This window comes from Chroicocephalus ridibundus, chromosome 3 (assembly GCF_963924245.1).
Source record: "Chroicocephalus ridibundus chromosome 3, bChrRid1.1, whole genome shotgun sequence".
NCBI lineage: Eukaryota > Metazoa > Chordata > Aves > Charadriiformes > Laridae > Chroicocephalus > Chroicocephalus ridibundus.
In genome coordinates, this window is record NC_086286.1 from 2,534,944 (window position 1) to 2,554,194 (window position 19,251).

The 19,251-nt window shown below is 40.6% G+C and overlaps 1 protein-coding gene across 1 annotated transcript in view; it reads left to right on the forward strand.

The window, feature by feature from the left end:
• Positions 1-19,124, forward strand: part of LOC134512698 (protocadherin Fat 4-like) — a 42,806-nt gene extending 23,682 nt beyond the window's left edge. The window contains exons 25-43 of the mRNA XM_063328314.1: positions 594-752; positions 1,224-1,375; positions 2,502-2,670; positions 3,775-3,983; positions 5,455-5,634; positions 6,251-6,470; positions 7,964-8,100; positions 8,817-8,960; positions 10,698-10,942; positions 11,420-11,529; positions 12,261-12,395; positions 12,882-13,018; positions 13,649-13,846; positions 14,189-14,283; positions 15,620-15,775; positions 16,599-16,796; positions 17,425-17,550; positions 17,963-18,146; positions 18,544-19,124. Of these exons, the coding sequence (XP_063184384.1) occupies positions 594-752; positions 1,224-1,375; positions 2,502-2,670; positions 3,775-3,983; positions 5,455-5,634; positions 6,251-6,470; positions 7,964-8,100; positions 8,817-8,960; positions 10,698-10,942; positions 11,420-11,529; positions 12,261-12,395; positions 12,882-13,018; positions 13,649-13,846; positions 14,189-14,283; positions 15,620-15,775; positions 16,599-16,796; positions 17,425-17,550; positions 17,963-18,146; positions 18,544-18,711 (3,122 nt within the window). The 3' untranslated portion in view covers positions 18,712-19,124. The remainder of the gene's footprint in view (positions 1-593; positions 753-1,223; positions 1,376-2,501; positions 2,671-3,774; positions 3,984-5,454; positions 5,635-6,250; positions 6,471-7,963; positions 8,101-8,816; positions 8,961-10,697; positions 10,943-11,419; positions 11,530-12,260; positions 12,396-12,881; positions 13,019-13,648; positions 13,847-14,188; positions 14,284-15,619; positions 15,776-16,598; positions 16,797-17,424; positions 17,551-17,962; positions 18,147-18,543) is intronic.
• The last annotated feature ends 127 nt before the right edge of the window (positions 19,125-19,251 follow it).

Below are 19,251 nucleotides of genomic sequence, written 5' to 3' on the forward strand. Positions count from 1 at the left end.
ACAATGATTTTTAGTGCCATTAAAATAACAGTACTACATTGCTGTTGGTTTTTTTCCGGGAAAAAAAAATAAATCTCTTTTTCCCAACACAACATAAAAGATTTCCATGAAGTTGGTAGCCTAGTTTTTGGCCAGCCCTAGTTTCGATCAGTACAACTGAAAGTATCGGTCCCATCACTTGTAGTTTTGTGCTATTTATGTTACTGTATTGCCAGTTTCACTAATTGTGGGCCAGGTCACACACAAATAATAAAACTAAGCAATCCTGTCTCACAATGCTTGCAATCCAAGCCGAAACCTAGAGATACCAGGTGAATATGGACGCAGAGGGGAGCCTAGTGAAACAATAAGATGATATTATTCATGACAGATAATCGTGACAGCATGGTGGCCAGAAGTGCAGCCGTTGTGGGAAACTATTGCTTGAGCAGTAAATAATTTAATCCACAAAGGCAATCATTTTGCAGTACAGAAAACAAGGTTGCCCTCTGGTTTAAATTGAGAGAGCTGCAACTCAATTCAGAGGAGCTGAAGAAATAGCTTGTAACCATTCAGGTGAAACTCATGTTTACACTTGGACCTTCCTTTCTTAGTTACTGTGGGAGATGTTAATGAAGAAGGACCCATATTTGACAAGCCCTCATATTACCAGATCCTTCTAGACAATTCTACAGCTGGCACACTGGTAGTAGATATCAATGCAAGAGATGAAAGCATGGGTTACGATGAAGGCATTTTCTACAATATTTCAGGTATGTTAGAAAAAAAATCTTACGGGTGTTTATTACTGGGGTACTTGCATACTGCTAATCTAAGCTGCTCGACAGGAGAATGAGAGATAGTGATCATACATTGAAGTGGCAGCTTCTAACTGGATATAAAGGGGAAAAAAGTCCTCTGTGAGGATAACAAGTACTGCCCAGAAAGGCTATCCTTGGAGGTTTTCAGCACCTGATGGATCAAAGCCCTGAGCAACCTGCTCTGAATTCATTCATGATCCTGCTTTGAGCCAAGAGGTTGGACCAGAGGCCTCACAAGGGCCCTTCCAACCCAGACGATTCTGGGAGGCAGATGCAGGATCAAGAGAGGCCAGGTGTCTTGCTCCAGATTACATATACAGATTAGGATTTCAACCCGTGTCTCTTAAATCCTGGGCATGTAATTCAGTTGCTTGTCTCTGCTGGCTCTGTTGACATCTCCAACACTTGTTTTTGCCTCTTCAGGTGGAAACTCAGATGGCCTCTTCAGTCTTTCCAGCACCACAGGAGTACTCACCTTAACAAGAGATTTATCCAAGCAGATTGCTCCCCTGTATTACTCCTTCATAGTCACTGCTACAGATTCGGGTCTGCCGCCTCTTTCAACTTCTGTAAAGGTACTAAAATTTCTCTTAGTGTCTACTTATGCAGTTTATTCCCCAGATTGTTTCATTCTAAACTGAGTGTGACTACACCAGGAAACAGGTATGAGTGAGGTGAAACTATGCAAGACACGAATCAGAATGTCAGAGTCCCGCTTTTGTTTCAGGAACAGGACACAAGATGATAACGGCTCTAAAGTTATGCTGCTATAGCACTAGCTGGCACGTCACCCATCTTGGTTTTGATTATTCCGTTTCAGAAAAGACAAACAGAAGCTCTATACAGTGAGAGATGAAGATTAGAGGAGCGGAGACTTCTGCGCAAGGTCAAAGAGTGGGGCAGTCAGAGGGGATGTAATGGAAGTATGTGATATAATAAACAGCAGACAGCAAATAAAGTCTTCATGTTTATTTTCCTATAATACAAGAAAAAAACCAATTAAGTTGAAGACTGAGAATGTAAATATGATAAAATAAATATTTTTTTACACAGTGCTTACAACTGGCTGGTGATCTTTTGCCACTAAATAACACAGTTTAGCAGAATCCAAAAAAAGGACCAGAAACGTATAGGGATAAAGACATGTAGAAAATTATATTCAACAGGATCTTAAAACATAGACTTATGAGCCATCATTCTTAAAAGCATCGGACAGCAGCTGTCTGGTATCATTTAGAAATAAATTGTATTTATTTTTGTGAGGCAGTAGGCATTATTTATTTATCGCCTGTCACCATTTTTCATATACAGTCAGTTATAATAATTTCAAAATACTGTACTAACAAGCTCCTGCTCTGCTCATACATTCTCCAGTGGAAGAATTTGTTGCAAATACAGACCAGTACCTCTTTCTAAGAGCCGTTTAGCTAGACAATTGATTTGAAATGTGCTATATGCCATGAACTGGAATCCCTCTCTCTGTTTTGGAAAGTATACAGGTAAAGCTAAACTGAGTTGGTTGCTGGAATTTTTCACTAACCTTCGCTGCTTTCAAGGCACTAATGTGTCAAACTCGGCATGCAGCCATCATACGCTTTTTTGTATTGATAAAGTTCTGGACTTCTGCCGTTGCATAACTGAATAGAAAAGCCTGCTAAGCCTGAAAACTTAACCCCTGTAGTCATCTCCTTTTCTCCGCAGGTGTCAGTAACGATAGCTCCCGTCAGCATTTCACTTCCCGTGTTCTCTGAAGCAGCCTATCAGCCTGCCCCTCTGAGCGAGAAGACGCTGCCAGATACGTTTGTTGTACAGATCAGTGTGCTGTATAAGGTCCCTGTGATACACAGTATTGTATCTGGAGATGAAAAGGGTGAGCTCTTCATTTGAAATAGCAAGAAAGAGGGTGTGTTAAACAACCAGCGCTGCAGAGCACTTAGCTTTTGGATTGTTTCTTCTCTCCTTTTGCTTTTATCTCAGCTCTACAGCCATTAATACTGGATGTGTATCAAATCAACCAGGCGTACAAATTTGATAGGGATCGGGTGTGGGCACGTGATTGAGTTTCTGTCAGATTAGCTAGAGACACACGAGACAGAGCTGACTGCACCAGCTCTACGCTTTTGTATGTCTGCTACAGGAAGATCAGGTGGTACCTGATCAGGCATAAAGTTACAGTGACTGGAGAAAGAATACCTCATTCAGCATAAAGACTGCCGGTAGAAAAACTTACACAGCAACATTTTCTTAACAAACGTGAATGTGTAGAGTAAGTTTACATGGGATCAACTGGACTAGGCTGCCCGGGGAAGTGGTTCAATCACCGTCCCTGGAGGTATTTAAAAAACGGGTAGACATGGTGCTTAGGGACATGATTTGGTGGTGGTTTGGGCAGTGTTGAGTTGATGGTTGGACTTGATGATCTTAAAGGTCCCTTCCAACCTAGACAATTCTATGATCAGTGCTTTGTCATGTGTCTTTTCTCACTAAACTGATTTTATTGTATCATCAAACATAGCCACTTTATATTTCTTTTTTTGTAAAATGTTTTGTATGAAGTTGTGCCCCCCCCCCCCCCCCCCCGAAGTTATTTGCAGAATTCCTCATCTTCAGTAAGAACAGAACTTCATAGGAAATGAAATAATAGTTTCTGGTTGAAACAGGGAAAATTACCTTTGACTGTTTCAGAGGAAGGTGAAGACCTTCTGACTGGACAGTCAGTGGTATGGTGAACTTCTCCCCTTTGGCTCCCATCTGACCTTCTGAATTATTTGTTTTTGTTAATTACAGCCCTGGATACATCTGACATTCTTGTAAATCCACGTAGGATGTTATTTTATTCTTTGAAGAATACTGTAACATACGATATTCATAACAATAATGTGTAGTTTGCACTGAAGGGTTTGTATCTTCAGTTTTAACTAATAAAATCATAAACAGAATAATTTATATTTTTGTTTTTGTTTTTTTTAAACAGAGTATTTCGTTATCGATTCATCCACTGGTATCGTCAGAACAAGAAAGAATTTGAAACTGGAAGATTTTCCAGTCAATTTCAATGTGCGAGCAACAGATTCATCTGATGCTAACATATTTAATCAAGTTTCTGTGACTGTGGAAGTTATTGATGTAAATGATTTCCCTCCTGTTTTCCCATCCTCTCTAGTAGAAGCAAGACTTGAAGAGGTAAGAAAATGCCACCCAAACTGAATCACAGAAATAAATCCTCAAAATAATAATAATAATTAAAAAAAATTCTTTTGGTGAGTATAGAAGTAAACCTTCTGGAACTCGACTGCTTGCCATTCTTTTCTGCCATATGATGTTTTAAGGTTTATTTCAAGCTGAAAATCCCAGTCCACAAAGAGAATGATCTAGAAGTGTGGACATATTGAAGGAAAAGTGAATCTTTTACTAGTAAGGGGCTTCACGAAGGAAAAACAGCCACTCCATTTTGCATATTTGTACACGGAGAATATTCACGTGCATTCAAAATCTAGTGAATGCGCTGGGCACCTCATAGACCCTCACCCAGTCTTTTGTAATGGAGCTTCATATAGAGAAGTAGCAGGCATAAGTCTCTAATTTAGCGACGTTTCTCCTCTTGCTCATGTACAATCTGTTGTGATTCTTCCTGACACCAAGTAATCGGTAGCAGAAAGCAAACCAGATTTCAGTCTGTGGCTGGTATGTTATGATATCACAGCATTTAATTATGCAAAGGCATCTAGCTCAACATTTCACTCTTAAATTTTCAAACAACGCTTTTCACACTTTAATCTGCTAGCTACTTTTTTAAAAAGATGCACACTGATCACGTTTATATTTTATATTGCATGTACCTTGACTTTCGAGATTTCCAGCTGATTCACTCACATTGTCTTTTAACAGCCACAAATGATTTAAAATCTAGTCCATTTCTAACATTGAGCTAAACATAGGTTTAATTATCTCACCTATTTTTAATGTTCCCGGTTAGTTTAATGCAGAAGAGTTAAAATCACATTTCCCAACCTTAAAAATTGATTTCCATGTGAAATATTTACGCAGTAGGAATTGCTGAATGCCCTGTGGGATCAAGTAACTTCAGCTCAGGTCTCAAATGGCCGTGCGAGTGGAACACTGATATTTATTGTTAATCTTCACGATAATCTTGAAATAACATTTTTTAAAAGGAAGAAATAGAGTATTTATTTTGAAAAGAGTAATTATTAACCAAATAGTGTTCAGAAAGAAACACGATTTGTCAGAGTTAGGTTGATGATTGGACTAGATGATCTGAAAGGTCCCTTCCAACCTAGACAATTCTATGATTCTGTGATTTTGCAGTTGAGAACATCCATTGGGTTTCATAGGAGTAGAGGCTGTTAAACACGAATAATTCCTCATCAGCCAGTCAGATGCTGGAGGCTAGCATTTGGCCTGTTTGAAATCATGGTGATTTTTCTTCCTGAAGACTGCTGCTGTAGGTAGAGACATGGGGCAGGAAATAGTTCTTTTCTGTAAATTACAGAAAAAAAAGAGATTCTCTCACTGTGCTGAATGAGTTGTATAATCTTGATTTTAAAACGTCTGTACTATTGTAAGTGTACGCGGTGGCTGTTACTTCCCCCGAACCAAAGTCTCTGACAGCCTCAAATCTGTTCTTCATCCACAGAATTTAACCCCTACTCAGATTGTCCAGCTGAAAGCTCAGGATAATGATACAGGTAGAAATGGCTTCCTAACTTATGGCATTCTCAGTGGAGACAGACTTAAATTCAGGATAGACGAAGCAACTGGAATTCTTTATTCCACCGCCTCCTTCGATTATGAAGAGGAACCTAGAGAGTATCAGGTTTGCTTTAGATTCCTTACGTCTTTCCATTATTCAGAACTCTTTATCTTTCCCTTGGACAACAGGTGACACTTTTGTTTTTGTTTAGCTTGATATTGCTTGAACATTTTATGCATTGTTTTAGAATATGAGCTTTTCAAGATGTGATGCATTATTAAAGCAAGACACTGCCTTTAGACTATAACGAAATTCAAGTAAGGCTCGTTGTTTACCTGTCCTACAAACTCTCAAACGCTTCAGCACATAAATAACTAACTTCACAATGACAGCTCGTGTATTCAGTGCTGTCTGTTTCCTTGAATCTGTACTCAGCTGAGATCTTGCAGATACAATTCTCAGTTAATCTTTATTGTTGCTGCCACTGCTGGATTTTTTTTTTTATGAGCTTATTTTGCTTGAAGCAAAAATATTGATGAATTTGTTGGTTCTATATAGAAAGACTTTTTTATCGACCAAAGACTCCTTAAGTTTTCAATAATCGTTTCGAGGTGAAATCAGAATTTGACTTTACGTTTCTAAGAATACTGCGAAGTCTAAAATTCACCAGGATTTTTTAATCCTTATGCAAGTACCTATTTGTGTGATTTCTCATTACCAATAATTGTGCAACTTACAGATCGTGATATATGCTGAAGATGATGGAATCCCTGAAAAGAAAAGAGGTTACTGCACAGTTACTATAAAGATCATTGATGCTAATGACTGCCCACCTGTCTTCGATCCAGTGACTGAATTCAGTGTGAATGAAAATGCTCCTGTGGGATTCATAGTTGGAAAAATCACAGCAACGGACAGAGACACAGGGGACAATGCATTTGTTCTATACAGCCTTACAGGTAACAAGGAATTTCTTGCTGCACTGGAACAACTGTCACTTTCTTGTCTATGCTGTTACGAGCTAACGTGTGTTATCGCCTAGCCCCTTTCCACATAAGCCAAGAAGGTTCACTTTCACCTGGGTTGGTACTTTACTAATTTATGCTCATACAGCTTTCAAACTGATTGAGTAGGAACTTCTTTTGTGGAAACTACAAATTGCTTTTAATCATACGCTTAATTCTGTTAAAAACCAGCTTTTTAAAAAATCTTTAGCTACTCGACTGCCACAGCTGCCATCAGCAGGAGTAGTTTTGATGAAAAAGAAAATGCTCATAGCTTTCCTGAATGAGGAACAAGGGTCCAGGGCCTACTTAATCCCTGCCTTGTAGAACCCGTTGGGCCTGTGCCAGGCATTAAATGCTGCTAAATTAGGTCTCTCCGCAGCCTGTGGACTGTGAGCATTTCACAGCTATCAGGAGCAGATGTAAATGATATCACAAGTGTGTCAGGGACCCGACTGACTATCGAGGGCTGCTGGAGAGCTGTCTTCTTCGCTCTTGTGCCGGACACCGTTACCACTGCAGCAGAAGTGCCACAGCAGACGGCAGGTCACCTACTGCTACCTCAGATCTCTGCCCGGGTTATTAATATAAAGTGCCTTCAGTTTAATTTTACATTAACATGCCAGCTTGTGCTCTGCAGTGACTGAGAGCTCTGATTGGTGCTTCCTGTCACCTTTGACTGTGGAAGCTGATGGCATTGCCGTTGAGAAGAGCGCCCTTTTTGCCACTGCCCCTAAATCTGACAGAGATGGACCCTCTGGACCAAAAGCCTGCAGGAGTTGAAACAGTTGTTTTTGTTCCGTGGACCATCAAGAGCAATGTGTATACAGTTTGTATGTTTTTAGAGTCTTTTCTCTCCAATCTGCATAACAGAGTTTGAGGTGGCTTTGCACAAGGGTGGCCAAAGCCAGTAAAAGTCACTGCCAGGTCTTTTGGCAGTCAAATTGATTTCTCTTTAGATCTGTGTGCCGCTCAGCCCACCTTCAATAGAGCAGAATAAAATCAGTGAGCTGTTGGCAGGAGCACTGTCTTGTTGCAGCGCTTCATGACTGTTACAACCAGCAAACACGAGACCGAATGTACAGAAGGTCAGAGGACTGTAAAAGCGCCAGGGAACACCTCAGATCTCCTCTAAGAGTTGCACAGGCTTGGAGGAACTTGCTTCCAGAGATTCAGCCCAGAACTCTAATGTGCTGTCCATCATCACGTGCGTGCCTCAAGCACTATTACTTTTTGCGCGTGACAGATGTATTTGCAAAGCTTGTTGACTCACATTGCAAACATTCATCCACTCGAAATACCTTCAGTTTTTCTTCCACGTTATCTATATGATATTTAAAAAATTGTTCTAATGAGCTCAAAACGCAAGTAAACATATAATTTGAGCGTAGTTAATTGTATGCTTCCAAGATGTATTTATTGATAACGCTTCCTTAAATTTATCTCAGGTGGCGGAGGAAATATATTTGAAATAGATGGAATACATGGCAACATTAAGATAAAGAACTCTCCAGACTATGAAGCTGTGAATAAATACAACCTTACAGTGAATGCAGTCAACAACAAATCTGCGCCTTTCCATCAGGTAAAAGAACCGTCATTGTAATAAACAGTGATTCTTCTAGTAAGAGTGGATTTTAAATTAGTGGGAGGGAGATCTATCAAGGACATTTATTCTGGGGAATAAATTAGTCACCTAACAGTGTTTAGTGTCAGATTTTTGCAACCTTTGTCCATGCTGAGAAGTATTATACTCCATAATTACTTGAAATACTTCATAGTCATGCATGGAAGAATATGACCCTGAATTGTTTGCAGACTAGTCTGCGTTGGGGAACAGGAATTCTTGCCTACTGCCTATTAGTACTGTAAATGCCTGATAAATTTTCACAGGAGAAAAAGTAGTTTTCAGCAAATTGTTGTAGCTCTGCTGTATTTCTTTTATTTGAAAAGATATTACACACTTATTTAACAGAACTAGAGCATGTGCGGTTCTCTTAACTGCATCTAGCAGCAACAGTAGGACAGGTTGGCCTCCTAAACTCATCCTGTTCTTACCCATTCAGACACCTTTCAAGAAGTAGAATCCTACTGCAAATTTGAATTCCCACGTCTCTTATACTAAAATCCTGTAGTGATCTCTGACGTTGAGTTCACAAAATTAAACATAACACAGCATTTTACTACAGCATTTTCAGAGTCTAATTTGTACTTTTTGTTGCATATGCAAATAACAAAAAATATCTCTTAAGTAAGACATTCTAAACATTCTAAAATGCATTAAACCATTTTGTTTTCTAGGCAACTACTCATGTCACTGTTCTAGTGATTGATGTGAATGATAATGCTCCAGTATTTGCTCAGAAATCCTATTCCGCTTCTATAAACATGATTAATCCTGTAGGTGCTCATGTCATAACTGTGAGCGCTACCGACAAAGATCAGGTAACTACTCCTGTTTGATTTTGACATTGCTTTAAGCTGCAGCCCAAATACATTTTTCGCCATTCTCTAGGCACGAAATACCAAATGTAGCAGAAAGTGATTTCTGATTGACTAACAGCACTGGGAATTGGAAAGGAGGACTTTTGATGCTTCTGCCTTGACACTGATGTACTGCCTGCCTTTGGGCATGTTTCTTCAGCTATATTTGCCTTAATTTTTCCTCTTGTACGGCGTTGTACCAGTCTTTCAGAAGTACACAAGGACCAAAGCAATTTAGTGTCTGTGGAGGTACTTGAACTTCTAAGTAGAAGGAGCTGTAAAAGCTAAACATCATATAGCTGGCTTGAACACGGAAACACCTGCTTCCCAAACGCCTCCGAAGTGTGGTACCCCAGCTAATTATCTCTGACCACGTTTTTTAAAGTAATTTTGTTTGTTGTATCTGTACTGCACCCATTGAGTAGTATCCAGAGACTGGCAGAGATATCCACTAGTGAACCAAATCACCGTGACAGCATCACTACTAATTATGTCCTTTAAAAGAAGAAACATCTGGAAGTGACAACAGAATAGGTGTAGCAGGTGCCTTCCTATTTCTTAGCGCATAATTTTGGTTAAAATACCTGCAGCTATGGGGTATATTGCTGCAAATAATCTAATGGGCCCCTTTTTGTCATCCTTCTCAATTATTTTATACAAAATTGAAATTGCTCATGCAAGTTAGGTGGACTCTGTGAGATCTATGTTGAGACCCCTAATGAAACTCATCCTTCAGATAATATGTCTGGTCCTCTGGCGTGCAGAGTGGCACTCATCCTCCCTCTGCCACCCTTTCAGGATTCTGGGGCAGAGACTGCTACTGAAATTATTAGTCTTTCCCTGTTCCTCCCTGCTCCAGAAACAATTATAAATCCACAGATTACTTAGAAACAACAGATGTTCATGGTAGGGTTTGATCCTGCTGCTGCAGAGCTGTGGGAGAACAATGCTTCTCAGAAATACAGAGCAAAGTGTGATAGAGCAAACCCTCAGGGTTCGTCAGAACGGCTTTTCTCAGGAAAGGGAAGCAATGTGCATAGAGCAAAACGCGTGCAGCTCTTCTGTGGCAGGCAGGAACAGGGCTTGCCCTCATAGCTGTGGGAGACTGCGCTTCTCCTCAAGGTGTGAAAAGGATCCAAGGGACTTTGGCTTATTCTTGTTGACATCACACCTTTAGATGACTCCCTTTCACTACTCTGACTGGCCCTCTCTACACGTGTCCTTAATTTATTTTCATTAGAGATCTTTTTTTTTTTTTTCCCCCACAGTTTTACTGTGTAACCAGACAACTGTTTGTGAATTTTCCTCTGCTTTGTGTTTTTGTCGGCACCCATCCTACCATAGCTAACCCCAAGTTTCAGTGCTTATCCTACCCTTCAAAATGTACTCCTAGTGCACGTAGTCTTCTTTAATATTGCTATGGGAATTTTTTAGGATCTTGGAACATCAAAATTAACTTGGGGAGCGGGGGCTTTGCTCACTGACCCTTTCCTCCGCTGCTGCTCTTGTGTTACATCTTAAGCACGAAGTAGCTCTGAGCCTGGTTCTCTCTAGTTATTTAAAGTGCTTCTGGCATTCTGTCCATTTAAGTGTGGAAATATTGAGATTCCAGTGAGTCTGTACTATGGAACTTGAGGCACTGAAATAATGTGGTCCTGCAAGCAATAGTTACATGAAGTTTTGTTCCTTTCATGGCAGGGGCAAAATGGTCTTATTGAGTACTACATCCTCCCCGATCAAAACTCCAGCCCGTTCTTCCTGATAGAAGATATGAGTGAGGGGAAAATAACTACAACTGGAAACCTGTTTAGTTCTGGAGAGATCCAACTGACAGTGATGGCGAAGGACAAAGGCTTCCCATCTTTAAATGACACTGCTGTGATTACTCTTAATGTGTCTGACAACCGTCCGTTTGTTCCTCGGTTTAACGAGAGCAAAATCAGGTGAGGCTTTCACCTTAAGTTGTATAACTGTTGCATACTCTCCAGAGAGTGGAAAACACAGTGAAGTTGAAAGTTGAAGCTAATTTTCATATTCTTCCATGCAGAAGAACATCAGGGTTTTTTACACAAAACATCCATGAAATTCTGCTATGCCAGTGGTTCCATGAACGTGATGCGAGGCATCAGCTTTTGTTTCTTTACTGTGCAGTTCGTATAAGCCAGACTCTTTGTCCCTTTCCTCTCACACACTAATTAAACATTCTTCTTTAGCCTTTACTCAAGGATAAACAAATGTCTGGCTAGAAAAGTAGGGCTTGCACGGCACTCTGAAAGTCAGGGAGCTCTAGCAAACAACTAGAGGGGAGGGGGCAGGATTTTCCACAGAGAACTCGCTCTTAAAGAGTTAAATTTCAAAGCCTGACAGTGCAACAACTGCTGGGAAATTTAATATGATTTATCATTTATTTTCTATATTAGCATTTCCGTTTTGGAAAACACAGGAGTGGATTATTTAATTTACGCTTTTACTGTGGTTGAAACTTTAGGAAAACCGATTGATTATACAGTTGTATCTGGCAATGAAAGAGGTGAGTACTATTTCCCTTATGAATTAAAATAGCCGAGATAACAGAATAACCTGTCTTTGGTGCGGCAGATGTAGCTGTATGTAAATGAGGAGATGGAGAGCAAGGATTAAAACCTGTGTCATATTTTTAAAAAATCAAAGTACACCAAGAATTTCTTTCAGAGCTCTTCAGCATGGACTTTGTTAATCTCCTCTGGCTAAATAGGTGGTGGTACCTTGCCAGAAAATGGGTTCTTGTAGTCTTACATTAGGATAATTTGCAGGCTGAGGGAGCCAAAATAGAAGTTGTTAGCAAGCAGCTTCCTCCCCGCCGCTCACTTTTAGTCTATCATGTCCTTGCACTTGCACCAAGTCAGGGCATCTGCCCTCCTCCAGCTTTTGCAGCTGTGCTGTGACTCCCTTTGCTGCAGAAAAAAAAAAAGGAAATCATTGGAAACAGAGAGAAAACTTGGAAAGCAGCAAAAAAGGAGTTGTGCAACAAGAAGCTGCAATTCTTATTTTCCAAGTATGGTGCTCCTTTACATGTTTGAGGCCTCTTTGAGGCCTGTTTGGTCTGGGATGGGACCCCAGCTTTGGTGCCTTTGATGCTCAGCCAGTGGAAATGTTGCATTTCACATTCCTAAGAGCAGAGGACCCATGGAAACATCCTAAGAGCAACGCAGACACAAGAGGTAGGAGGAACATGAGTGAAATGGTAGTTATAATGGCAAAGGTGCATGTTTTTCCTTTCAGGTCATTTCAGATTGGATACGAAAAGTGGTCAGCTGAGAACAGCAATTAATTTGAACTATGAGGAAGTTTCTCAGTACGTGATTTTAATTCAAGCAAATGAAAATCTCTTGCCTGCCGCAGAAGTCCAAAATTCAGGTAACCTTTTACTTCGAAGGACATTTCAACTTAAATCAGGGGCAATGAACACGTCTTCTGTATTTGCAACCCAATATAGGAATCAGGACTCTCTTTAACTGCAAAGTCTGATGTGAAAGATGAAAAGCTGAAGGTCAAGGTTGTGCAGAGATGCGCAGCGGCCTTCCTCCAGGCTGCAAACCCCCACAGGGCCCTACCATGGTCTCAGAAAAGAATGTAATAGCTGGACTCCTCAGCAGGAGCTGGAGGAACTTGCCTGCCCTCGTGCCTGGTAGAGCACAGCCAGCCAGAGAGGGCTGACAGAGGAGCAGCACTGTCTGCTTTTGCCAGTGAGCTCCTCTGGGCACATCCCTCCTGCGTTCCCTTCCTTCTCCCTCTTCCTCGCGTGCAGCAGAGACGCTGCTGCAAAGCCACAGCCTGACCCGGCCTTTGAAGTCGCGCTTTGCCGTTGTTTGTTGTTGCAGTTCACTTGTGTTTGTTTAATAGGCCTGTTTGCCCAAAATGTGATGATGCTGACAATCTCGGTGCAGGACGTAAATGAAGAGCCGGCATTTTTGAGTAACGCCTACTCTGCTCGGATACCGAACTCTGTGCCGTACAAGTACCCGGTTATTACAGTTCAGGTACAGTATCTTTCTGTGCTCTTCATGAGGACAGAAGTCCTTTGAAATATTTTGGTTTCTTCCACGGTCGAACTGGGTTAAAGGAGCTGTTAAATCTGCTCAGATTCTGCCCATCACCCAGGTTTTACATGAGGCTGGTGAAGGATGGGGTGTTTAGGGAACAGATCCAATACCTGTCCTACCAGGGGGTCTGTCAGAAGAGCCATATGGTCTGACTCATGCTGCTGTTATGGATTACGCCCTGCACAGGCTGCCCCTCTCTCTCTCTCTCTCTCACATTAACTGCTTTGTTTTCTATCAGACCCAAATGGGAAATGAATTACAAAATGGAGCAGTTCTCATCTTTGTCAAAGTCCGGTGTTATCCCTCCATTCTAGCCTGCTCCTTTTATGCTTGCAGCTGTAGAATCCTTCAGACTTTATGGCAAACGTACTTCCCCTTTTATACCCTTGGCCTGATTCTGACAGGTTGTACCCCGCTTTTAGTTTAGTGCAAAGAGAAAAATAAGACAGCACAATCCTAGAATACCCATTTTAGAAATAGAAACTGCAGAGTTTAATGATTGAAGAGCAACGTGCAGTCCAAAACCCACAAGCTGAGTTTCATAAATCGCCTTTTTTTTAAACCCAGGCCACAGATCCAGATTCAGGAGCCAACGGACTTCTGCTGTACAGCTTAGTGAATAATCAAATGAATGAATTTGACATCGATGAAAACACGGGGCAGATTTTTACAGTTTCTGTAGCAGGAAAGGCTGGAACATTTTATCTGGAAGTCCAAGCTGCAGACCAAGGCACAAGAAGACTCACAGCCCAGGCAACAGTCAATGTAAGGAAGATTGTTGTTTATAGTCCTGATTTGCTTCCACATTAAAACTCTGTATACAAGAAGGGCTAGGTTTTGAAATGACAAAAAAAAAAAAAAACACTGTATAGTAAGACCGTCCGATACACCAGTATTTACTACGTACTTTCAGGCCAGAATTATGAGGTTATCATTTCAATTGACATATGTTGGCATGAAGACTGACTTTTAGAGGACAATTATTGTATATCGGAGAGGTGGGGGGGTTTTTAGGTTTGGTGTTTGTTTTTTTTTTGAAAGTCAATGTGGGAGGTACGAATACTTTAGAAAACCCTTACATGTGATTTTTTTTTTTTTATTTATTAGGTAACAGTTGATTCCAGTTCCTCTAACAACATGGTGGTGGCGGTACTTAATCAGAAGATCAACGTTGTTGAAAAAAACATCGCTGAAGTAAAAAGGTATTTTGAAACTGTGAAGCTTATTCTGATATAATATCTAATGACAAACTGAGAGTCCCTTTGAGATAGGGACCTGCCAGCCTACAGGGCAGGTGGCACAGCCAGCGCCCATGAAAAGCTAGGCCTGCCACTTGACGTACTTCAGAATAATTTGAGGGAATTCACAGGAATCCACCAGTTTTTACCCGGTAAGGCTTTGGCCTGAGCTGACAAATGTCAGAGGTGATTGGACTAGATGATTTCAAGAGGTCTCTTCCCGCCTCAATGTTTCTGTGATTTTTAACAGCCTAGGATAAAGTTTTTCAAGATACCAATGTGGAGAAAGACAAGATAGAAGCCACAAACCAAACCCATCTGTTCCACAAATGAAACCCCGCCTTTGAAGCACCGCAGCAGAGCTGCTCAAGGAGGTCTCAGCCCTACGCTGCTAGGGGGTTAGCCAGCGATGTGTGGCTGGCTACGCCACAATGAAAACCATATTTTGGCCTTTTGGGCACGTTAATGAAGACCTGAGTTCTTTTGTTTGATTATACATAAACATATCTTTACATTGGAAATATTGAGTCTGGTGCTTTTGAGGGCAAAATCTCTTTGAAGAATGGAAAAATGAGTTTGTGATGTTGACACTATTACAGCACCAGTTTCTTGTTGGTAAAAATTAAATGGAAACTCTAGATCTGCTCTGCCGCTTTCTTCAAAGCAGCTGGTACTGACTGCCGTCAGAATGATGGATTCACTGGGCCAGTGGTCCCATCCGGAGTGAAAATCTCTCTGAGAAAAAGGAGGAGAAAACAATGAGGATTATGAGACTGAGTTTCCCCCCTCTGCACATTTACTGTTTGTAATACTCCATAGGTATCACTGCCTGTATTTATAAAAAAATAATGTTAAGCATGAAATAAGCCCTATTTCAAAGCCAATAAGCTTTGAAAAGCGTGACTAAATATATGATATACTATGCAGTATTGGTTATGAAATCTAGGTATAAGGGTTTGTTATCCCTTCCTTTCATTAATTGTTGAGTTATGCTAACAACACCTATCTAAGAATTTTCATGCTATATATAAAAGTTACATAGCATCTGCTAAGGAAAATTATCTTTACCTAGCAGTTAGAGATAAGGACTGGATTTTTTTCTCCTCCGCTACTCAATCACTCATTGATATTGGGCAATTCCCTTGCTGACAATAATCCTGCATTTTCACATGCTCAGATTAAAATACTAAATCTCTGCGAAGTGTTGTATTAAATGCTACTTTTCTGTCATTTAATTTCCAGAGTAAAAGAATTTGTCATTACCCAGTTAATTTAAAATGTTTTCTTAATATGATGGCAGGGTCCTGGAAGATAAACTTGCATGGAATGTATACATCGTTGACGTTTATTCCAATGAAGCTGAAAGAAAAGCAAGAAGCACCACTGATGTAACCTATGTAAAAGTCATTGCTTTTGATGAGGCAAACCAGGAAGTATCTGCAGAAGATGTAAAAAGGTCTGTATGGCAGAGCCTGTCTTCTGGGGGTCAGCACTATGCAGCTAGGTTTTGTTTCCCTTAAAATTATTAACCTCTTGGACTGGGCAAGTTTAGATCAAATTACAGTTTATCTGAGACTTCTCTCAAGGCTTAAATGGAATTTTTAGAATTCAGAAAGCTTTCATTGTTTATTGAAAGGTAACTTTCAGAGTTTGTCAGAAACATGAATAAGGTTGTTTAATTGTGCAAAATGTATTTAAAAGTCGGTTTTATAGAAAGCTGCAGCAGAAAAAATACCATTAAAATAGATATCAACTTCTTTTTAGAACTGCAGAACGTTGATTAAAAACTTATGTTTTAGGTGTATTTCACATTTTTTTCGTAACATGACAGGGGTATGAATGTATATTCTTACAAACATTCTATGAAGGGTAGCTGCTATTTAAACACACAATTTCTAGATTCAACACCTCTCTCACACTACTAATTGTTTGTGGCTGATATTACTAATGAAGTCTGTGGTCGCAGGAAAGAGTCTCCATGGATGAACCGCTTCCTCTGAGGAAAGCACTATTGGTATCTGTAAGAGTGTATGTGGTTGCCTTGATGTGGATTTCGAGGATACTGACCTCTCAAGTTCAATTTTCCAAGTTTTGCAGCATTTTAGTTCATAAGTACCAGGGCTGGTTACTAGAAAACAGAATTTTTCACGAATGAAAGACATGAAGATTCTGAATCTTTGGAAAAGGTCTTTGTGGAGCAGGGAGTGGTATTCTGTTATTTCCTCCATGCCAAAATGAAGGTCTGATAAATCACTGGCATATTATTCTTCTATCTTCAGGAAACTTAGGGAGCAGAAGAGTAATATTGAGGGAGAACTGGAGAAAATATTCTCAACGTCTGTTACTGCTGCCATAGCAGAGGCTCCTGCAGACTCAGCGTCTCCTGAACTCATCGCAACGATCGTCCTGGGCGTTCTGCTAGCCTGCACCCTCGTAGCCTCCCTGGCATATGTACTTTTTACTATAAAAAGGAAAAGGTACAAATAGTTTTATATTAACATTGCAATTTAGACTTGCAACTAATAACTTTACTTTAAATGTCACCTTGAAAAATACTTATCTGAGAAATTACTGATATTACCGTAAGAGAATTGCCCAAGATTTGCTATAAACCAAAATGCCTGGCCTCGTGCTGTAGATATTAGACATGTTACACGTAACTGGAAGTTGGTTCCTTCTTGTGTTTGTCACACAGCAACAGCAGAAACAAATACTTTTAAAAAGAGAGAAATGTGGATAGCCGAAATTTTAACTGTTAAGGGGGGCACAAGCAGCTGTGATATACCCATATAAATCTCCTCTAATCCCATGAATACTGAAATCAAGGGCCGTTTTGCTGCTAACTTCAGTGACACGTAGATGAGGAAAATGAATACACTTCTAAGGCGGCAGTGGCTATTCACCCTGTCACCGTTAAATACGTAATCTATCAATTGTGCAGAACAATAGGAAATACTCCAAACTAATCCCCAGAATAATGCCAAAAATAAGTGTTGTGTATTAAACTTATGACACAAATACTTCATGTTCTATTTTTAAAACAACTATAAAGGCAGTCTTCAAAAAGAATTAATGATTTTATTTTAATGTATTTATCATTTTCAGAAAGCATGAGCAAGAGCATTTGGTTACGAAGCAGGTTGAAATTATGGAGGGTATTGATAACCCGCGTGCAACTGACGAAAATGGAAGTCTGAAAAGCTTAGAGAAACTAAAGCACGCAAATAATGTGTAAGTAGGATGCTGATATCACAAATGTATAAAAAATAGCACATCAGAAGATGAGATTCTAGTTTATTCTGGTAACACAGGATTTTGTCTCTCATTACTAGCGTACAGGTTGATTTTTAAGAACCCTTACAATTATAAATTAAAAACTCTACACTTGAAAGAAGCTAATACCTTTTAATCTTGTATTGAAAATTACAAGGGGAAATTCCTACTTACTCTTTAGCAAACTGTTAAGCCTGATGCAGAAAAGACCCTTCAGGATACAAGGAGCTACTTATTGTTGCCCTGGGTAAAATCCCAGTAATTTTGAGATCAGTGCACTTGCTACTCCCAGTTTTAGAGTGGTGGAGACTTTGGTCACTTCACTATTTGCAAGCTCAAGGTGTCAGGAGTTCTCTTAACTCTCTTTCAGGAAAACTGAAACACTAGAGTTTATCAACCTGGAAGATGCTGACAAAGACGTGCTTCAGGCCAAGGAAAGATACCTTGAGACACTAAATCGCAACAGCGAATGGGAAGAAAACGCAGGATCTGAAAAAGACACTGAACCTAGATATGCAGATGTCCAGCCCATTGCCGAACTCAAAACAAAACAGGTAACTTGCTTTTCAACTGCAAAGAACGGAGTGAAAGACATTTTATTATTTGCCATTAAAAAACCTGGAAAAATTATCCAAAAAAGTAAACTTGTGATGGAAATAATGAAAAAAAAAAAATCTTAGGCGAAGTAATGAGAAGTTTCCTCCTGCTTTAGAAGGGCTCTGTGATGCAGAAATGGTGACTCTCTTCCACCTTTTACAGACTGCGTATGGTAAAGGGTTCTCACGTGCTGCTCCTAAAACTTAACAATACAGCCTTAAAAATGATTCCTTCTCTGCATGTTTCAGAGACAGAATATATGTACAAAAGTTCCCTGACTGGTGCTGCTTAGAATTTGTCCAAACTCTACCATTTGCAGCTTTCTGCCTCATCTGTGTTACGTTTTTCTTGCAGGATTGCTTTCCTGCAGATACAGATGAAGGGGGAGCTCCTTCCTTAACACCTGGTCCCACAACAGACATCCCTGAAAAACAAATTAAAGGGGTAAAATTTTCAGAAGTGGCAGTTATTTTGGACACAGACTCTCAAGACGATGAGCCTGACATTAATGATGATTTTTAATCAGTAAGATGGAGAAAGCTTTTGGGAAAAAATACAGTGGCTCCTCATTGCACACTGCAGAATTAAATGAGCAATAAGAATACGGGAACGCTATCTGGAGATTGGTGGTACTCCTGTTTGTACTGCTAGAGATGGACAAGAAAGAAAATAAGAAACAGGCTGGCGGGGCGCCAGAAGGCTGTAACGCAGCCCCATCTTACAGTGTATTTAATTTCTAATGGCAAGACAATTAAAACCGATCCCAAACGCGCTGCCCTGTCGTTATTTCAGGCGGAGTTCCTCTCGGACATCCCTTTTCTCTTCTTTTGCACCGAACTCACCGCCGCGGTTCATTTGTGACGGGGAGCGGCTGCTGCTTTTCCACTTAGGCCGGGCCTTTCCCCCCCCCCCCCACCACCGCGGCTGCACCGGAGGAGCCCCCGGCCCCTGCCCCAGCCCACCCGCCTTCCCCCGGCCCGCAGCGACCCCGAGGGGCGCCGGGCTGAGGTGAGGCGCGGCCGCCTTCCCCTGCCGGGCGGCGCGGCCCCGGCCTCGCCTTCC